Here is a 7,335-nt window from a genome sequence, read left to right as displayed (position 1 = left end):
GCATTTAGCAAATGTACATTTACGCGAGTTCGAAATCGTATGCTTTTGACAAACAGCCGTGTTCCAGTCTCTTATTTAGATGCGTATATATTACGATCAATTCTCACGAAGAAGATAATGTGCAAAAACCCTACTGAAAAGGAAAAAATAAATTTTAAACCAAAAATTCAATACAAAAACTTGAATTGTTTTAACCATAAACGAACATTTGTTTGTGTATATATTTATTTGTCGGTGCATTCAATTAAAATTTCCTCACTTAATTAGGAAACAAACCAAACAGAGTTGATCACAAATTGATCCAGATTTCTATCAGTATCAAATCGATGTTGAATTTGCTTAACTTTTCTTTATCCAAATATGTAATGCAAAATAAAAGAAATCTCGATCGGCCATCACTGAAACGCAGCTAACAACTGTATACTCGAAAAAGCAATGTTGCCACTTTTTCTCTTTAAACCATGTTCGAATCGTGGAAATTTTGGAAGATCACAGGGTTGCTTTTAGCATTTAGATTCTTAATGCAAAAATGTAGTTGCATTTAGTTGCATTTAGGTGACGAATTTTGTATGGATAAATGTACATTTAGAGTAGCATTTAGAGCTAAATGCGCTAAATGTGCTTTTACGCGTAAGCAAAAACAGCCTATAACGCAGCTAGCCACAGGGTTGCTTTTAGCATTTAGATTCCTAATGCAAAAATGAAGTTGCATTTAGGTGACGAATTTTGTATGGATAAATGTACATTTAGAGTAGCATTTAGACCTAATGCGGTATAGGTGCTATTACGCTATTACGCGTAAGCAAAAACAGCTAATAAAAAAAACATGAAACGCGAAAAAGATTAGATTTTAAACTAGGCGTTCCACCGCTGCTATATAATAAGCTCTTAGAAGCAGAGTTATGGCCAGCTGGCGTAAGAGTACGTCCATTTCGCTTTATTCAAAGAGCCAAAGAATCTGATTCTATCAATTGAAAATAAGGCACACTGCACATGGAGCGTATCATCATAGACACGTATTAGATGCTGCATACGAACGTTGAACGCTTTGATGCCGAATACATGTGTTTAAATAAGAAAGCGCACACAAGCCGTCAGCTGCACGATTTCGACAATGCATGCAAGCTGCAAATCGACTAGCGTACAGCAGTGCTGTTCGCTTGGTGTATGAGGCTTATGTTGCACGGTGAATTTATTTATTTATTATTTCTGGTTTGAAAATGGCAGATGCAACACAATTTGTGCAATTAGTGGAAAATTTTCCATGTTTCTATAACAACAGTTTACCTGAATACTAAGATGTTACCGAAAGAGCGTGGGCATCAATTGCTGCAGAAATGAATTGGTCAGGTTAGTAGTTTCATATATGTATTTAAGTAGATTATTTTCTCAACATTATTATTAAAGAATATATATATATGTATAAATATAGTGAATATTATTATTTACTTGCAGCGGCCTAGTGTAAAGAAAAGTGGAAGAACTTGCGGAACGTTTTTGTTAGAAGTCTCAAATCGTTCCCCAGTGGCTCTTCTGTTAAAGCGAAGAAGTCTTATTATTTGCACGATGTTATGGGGTTTGTGCTCCCATATGTAAGGCCGATTCAGCATATTGAAAATACGTGTAATAATACGTTGCCGGACTCGGAAGTTGGGTATTCTGAAGAAATGGAATTAACAGCAAATGCCGAAGATAACTATTTCGAAGTCGAAGCTTGTAATCAACCTCAAAATGCTCCATCTAGTGTAAAGAGAAGAAAGAAGTGTTCTCAAGACAAAGACGAGGTTGATTTGGCTGTAATGGAGTACCTTCAACAAAAAAAAAAGAAAGTAGCACTAAGCAAGATTCCAGTAAATCTTTCTTCTGAGTTTACTTCCAGACGTCAGAAAACAACTTAAGGTGGTTTAAGATTCGATCTATGCTACTACTAGAGGAGATTCTAAATGAACAAAGCCGGGAATCTGCCAGTCAACAAGTGTTTGCGCAAATATCATCATATTGTCAAAACATCCAAGTGAATACTCTAGCTCCTTCGCCCGATGATGATGCGCCACGTTGGAAATCGAAGTGTTTTTTACACAGAATAATGATCCTGTATTTAGTTTTTTTTTTTTCGTTTTGATCGTTAATATTTGGAAATTAATTGCTGAAAAAAGTACTTTATTTGTCGGGTCCAAATCGACTTTAAAGACATAACTAGTCAGTAAGAAAACGCTGGAAGCGATATAAGTTCATTTAGTATAGATTACACTAGTCTCCAATAAATCCGATCTGTGGCATTTGACCATCATTCCTCATGTAGAATTTTACTTAAGTTCTATTAACTTCTACACTTGTTATTCAAAAGTATTTTGAAAATTATTAAAATTTACGCTACATAACCGATAAATTAATGAATAACTCCTGAACTATGTACTACATATCCTGGTTGGAAAATGTTGACATAGACGAGACAAATCAATAAGCTTCTCTAATGTAAGAGATTTTAGATTGGCCAAGTATACCCAAAAAACTGCTATTGATTAGTTTAATCAGATCCAAAAAACTGATCTCGAACTCGAACTGATCACTCGAAAACTGTTACACTTTTTTATATTTTAACTTAACATTCGGATTCAGCAGAAAATTCCACATGAGGAATGCTGGTCAAATACCACAGATCGGATTTTTTTTGTAAACGTGTTATTACTTTTTGGTTTGTAAGCAAACGCTTGTGTAACTTATGCTATACTAGTGGTATTCATCTAAGGGCCGGTTGTTCAATGTCCGATTAGCACAAATCGGAGGTAGAAGCTCCGGTTAAATACAACGACTGCTTCATCGATCACATGTTATATGCATGATGTCGAAATCGTCGATAATGATGTTTAACCGGCAAGTAGTGATAACCAGTCATTGAACAATCGGCCCTAAACCGATAACTTTATCAAGCAGATAATCTTATAAGTTTATGCACTCTGTTACATGAACGACCCACACTCTCTTTTCGTTTACACATTCGACAATAGTCGTGTTTTCTTTGGTTATAAAGCGCAGTGTCACTAACTTTATACTTCTAGCACGGGGATAAAGAAATTATAGAAACTACCTCACTAAATTGGAAAAAATTATATTTACGAGATATCTATTTAAATAAATGTACATATAACATAAAGGCTATTTATTTGAAGCAAGTTATAAGAAACAATGGCAGAATATCTGTTTGTGTATGAATTCATTTGTCACGGCTACCAAACTTTGCGAATTATCAGTGAAACAAAACAAACAGACGGGATAATAATTGAACCAGATCTCTATCAGGATCATATCGTTGTTGAATTTGCGTGCAAAATTTGTATGCGGATCCCGATTATTGCCTAAGAAAACATAGCTAGAGTTGCGACAGAGTTGCATTGTCTTCAGTTTATCAAGTTTATTCAGTAAAATCGCTGGATAAATTTATCAGAAATGTGTAAACGAGTTTCCATAAAAATTTTGACAGTTCATTTATAAGGTTTACACAATTATAAGTTTATACGGTTTACAATGCATTTATAAGGTTTGATGAATACCCTTACTATTTTTTTACCTTGTTAGCAAGTCTTTTTTTAAATAAAAACCAACGCTCATATTTTTTGTATTCATTTAATTGAAATAGTAGGAGATGGTGTACACAATTCTTACATATACATGTATGGGTCCACAAAATAATAGGAGTGCGATATTTTCACCACTTTTGGCTGTTTGTCTTTTGTTTATTATTACAACTGTATGTACGTTAAAAGGTTGGAGGGTGTCAAGGACTTGCGGAACTACATATGCATCTATAATTGAGGCGTTGGGCTGGAAAATTAGACCATTCTTAACTCAAAAATGTGCTAATAAATTAATCTAAAAGCAAGACGCAAAAGCATCAAAAGCAACACGCGGGCAATCCTGTAATAAGCAATATAAGCACGTTAAAATTATGTTAAAAGAAGTACTTGGTGAAGCTCGGGTAACAATATTCACTTACCTCAAGCATCTCGTTAATTTTCGAGACAATCGCATCTCGTTTAACGGCATTTCTGTTCTTTGTAACTAGGGTTGCCAGATTCTGAAACAGAGAAAATAGTACATTTCTATTTTCGATAGAAAAAAAGCAGTACAGAACTTAAAAAAGGAGTACAATTTTTGTTTTTATTTTTTTGTGCAATTTATTGTTACAAATTACTATTATTTAGGTACAAACAAACACGGATATCATAGATTTTTTTTTCAAAGCAACAATAAATGTTAAAAATAAATAACTAAATCCTACAAAAGAATTCCAGGCTATTCCTGAATGTATGGCAATTTTCTTATTTTATAATTTTTCTGATTTTTATACCCGAGCGCCCTGCACACTTAACTTTACTTACTAAGTAGTGTTTTCCACAATATGAATGGAAAAGTACAGGGCGTAAAATAATAACTGTCGCAAAGGTTTTTCGAAAAATAAAAGAGTCCTTTAAAGATTTTGCGAAAAAAATTATTTTTTGCTAACTTTATAAATAGTTTACTCTAATTTTATTATACCATGTCCCCACTAGAGCTAACCACGTAGTTATGGCTGTTGAGTTGGTTATCCCGATAACCCATTTGATTTAGCATAGTTTCGCCATATAAAAATGACAGCACTTTACCATTTCACTGAGATGGTTAAAAGCTAACCAACTCGAAACCACGTCGAAAGTCTGATACAACCCGCCATCTTTGGGTCATTAGCGATAAAATGTAAAAACTATGTTCCCTACTAGTGTTTGGACTTCACTAAGATCAGATCTGATTTACTCCGATTTATGAAAAAAATTTCAAATCTACTCCTCAGTCCGCTTGGCTTCAAATCTATTCCATTTTTCTCATTCATGTTATGCCCATCTTAGGGCCGTTTTTTAAGTGTTCACAACCGGTTTCAGTAAAAAAAATGAAAGTTAGCCAAATTTTACTGTTAGAAAGTATTCTTTCATACCAATGCGTCAATGAAGTAACCTCTATATTTTTTTTGATGTATGGCTGTAGAAATTGGCGGATGCAGAACTTTACTTAAGTTGTTAAAAAATATATCGTCGATGTTTTTGCAAAACCGCCCATCGACCAGTTGCAAAACCGCCTAAATCGCCATTGTGGCAAAATGAGATTTGGTAACCCTGAACTCCAAGCATCGAGATTTATGCATAAAAATCGTTAGATCGTTATTAAAACAACAGATTTGTAAAATAATAGCTAGAGAAAATACCGCCTATCATTGCAATGCCTTCAAAGAATAAACGGTTTTTTCGCTCTCCTGTAAAATTTGAGCGCCGTAAGATAGGCGGTTTTGCAATTGGGCGATGGGCGGTTTTGCAAAAACTTCGACGATATGTAGAATGGAATTTATATAAAGTAGAAGGGGTTTAGCTCCTATTGCTCTTTAAAAAATTAAGTGTTAGAAATGTTCTTCCTTATAGAAAATGCTAAAAATTACCTAAATATGTAACATATTATCCTTATACCATGTCCCCACCGGGGCTAACCACGTAGTTATGGCTGTTGAGTTGGTTATCCCGATAACCCACTTGAATTAGTGTGGTTTCGCCATATAAAAATGACAGCACTTAACCATTTCATTGAGATGGTTACAAGATAACCAACTCAAAACCACGTTGAAAATCTGATACAACCCTGTGTTTTTCCCGCCATCTGTGAGTTGTTATCGTTAAAATTCAAAAAATACGTTCACTACAGCTGATTTAAAATTTCAAAATGTCACATTCAAATGCATATTCAAATTATAAACAATGGCGACAGAAAGCAAAGAAAACGTATTTTGTGGAGCGATGCCGCAGAAGAACTCCTGATTGAGTTATGGCGAGAAAAAATGCCAGAGCTGCGGTCGGTAAGGAAGAATGGCCACATTTATGAAGAAATGGCAGTCGAGCTGGATAATAGTGGCCATAATATCACTGCCACTGAAGTGAAGACAAAGCTTCACAATTTATCAAAAAAAACAGGTAAGTACTGAATTTATATCAGCATAGATATTCATTTATTATCTCCATAGACAAGAAAAGGCGAAAATTGGTCCATCCGGTGGCTCTCCATCAGAGTGGAAGCATTATGGGGCAGTCCACGAAGTTCTCGGTGCACATAAGAGCTTTGATGCAGTTGCGCTGCAAGAGGATAGCATAATAGGTGTACTTTTATTAGTCATACCTATTACGGAAATAATCTGATTTGCACTGTCGTAACAAGCGAGAGTGAAGGATTAGATTCGTGCGAATGGCATACGTCGGACCGGAATAGGCTTAAATAATTTTTTGTGCGAATTATATATTTTCAGATGATTTGGACTACACCATTACTGAAGAATATCTTATTGAATGTGACACTGATGGAGAGTCACAAACTGGTACTCCAGTTCTCAATTCTCAGTGCTCCCTTGTAGAATCCTGTAACGGGCCCTCCACCAGTGAATCTGTAAAAAGAAAGAAAAAAACTGCAGTAGCAGTGATGGAGGAAGTTCATCATGACTTTTTAAAAGTAACAGAGGAAATGCGTCAGGCGGACGAAAAACGATTTGTGTTGTTGGAACGATATGTCAGCGATGTCTCAGAAATGAAAAATGCATTTGTTGAATTTCTGCGTCGTCAGAATTAATAAAATACGTACCAAAATATGAAACGAATGCTTGTCTTATTTCCTGTGCTCTCGAATTAAAATTTCCATAATTGTTGGGAGTACTTTCTGGCCGATGTCGACTTTGTTCTTCAGTTTGCTGTGCGGAAATCCATCTTTCATTGACTTCATCATTTTCCTCATTAAGGAAATTGTGCAAAATACAGATGCCTTTATAATTGATGTGGTGTTTACCATCTGGTTGTCCAAACCTTTTCCAACCCGTCTGAACCTGGCCTTTAAATGGCCAAAAGCATTCTCTACAACTCTTCGACATTTTGACAGGGCAAAATTGATTTTTTTTTGTTGCAATGATTGGTCAATGTTAAATGGAAACGGCTTCATTAAATGCTCATCTAACTTAAAAGCAGAGTCACCTAGTAACACGACTGGAAAGTTGACCCCGGATATTTGCTTGCTCATATCTTTGTACAAACTGCATTGTAGAAACTCGTTTTTTAAATGGGAGCTCTCAAAAATTGCTGAATCATTGCAACGGCCTGGGCTGCCGACATTAATATATATAAAACGACATCTACAGAATAAAATAAATTTTCCTATAACCAGAACAAAAGTACTTCACATAAAAACGTACCTTGCATCTACTAGAGCCAAAAGTACGGTTGAGTACCAGCCTTTGTAATTGTGGTAGTCAATTGCATCCTCTCTTGCTGGATGAAC

The 7,335-nt window shown here is 35.3% G+C and overlaps 2 protein-coding genes across 2 annotated transcripts in view; both read right to left on the bottom strand.

Moving 5' to 3' along the window:
• LOC118749555 (prolyl endopeptidase-like) overlaps positions 1-7,335 on the bottom strand; it is a 123,879-nt gene that overhangs the window by 79,645 nt on the left and 36,899 nt on the right. The gene's annotated exons all lie outside the window — the stretch shown is intronic.
• The window catches only part of LOC118749556 (putative nuclease HARBI1), a 12,463-nt gene continuing 10,702 nt past the window's right edge, over positions 5,575-7,335 (bottom strand). The window contains exons 4-6 of the mRNA XM_036484360.1: positions 7,250-7,317; positions 6,649-7,189; positions 5,575-6,454 (exon numbers count right to left, since the gene is read on the bottom strand). Coding sequence (XP_036340253.1) covers positions 6,673-7,189; positions 7,250-7,317 — 585 coding nt within the window. The 3' untranslated portion in view covers positions 5,575-6,454; positions 6,649-6,672. The remainder of the gene's footprint in view (positions 6,455-6,648; positions 7,190-7,249; positions 7,318-7,335) is intronic.

This window comes from Rhagoletis pomonella, unplaced genomic scaffold (assembly GCF_013731165.1).
Source record: "Rhagoletis pomonella isolate Grant_MI unplaced genomic scaffold, Rhpom_1.0 Rhpom_scaffold_00019, whole genome shotgun sequence".
Classification (NCBI taxonomy): domain Eukaryota; kingdom Metazoa; phylum Arthropoda; class Insecta; order Diptera; family Tephritidae; genus Rhagoletis; species Rhagoletis pomonella.
This window is presented reverse-complemented; position numbering and strand designations above follow the sequence as displayed.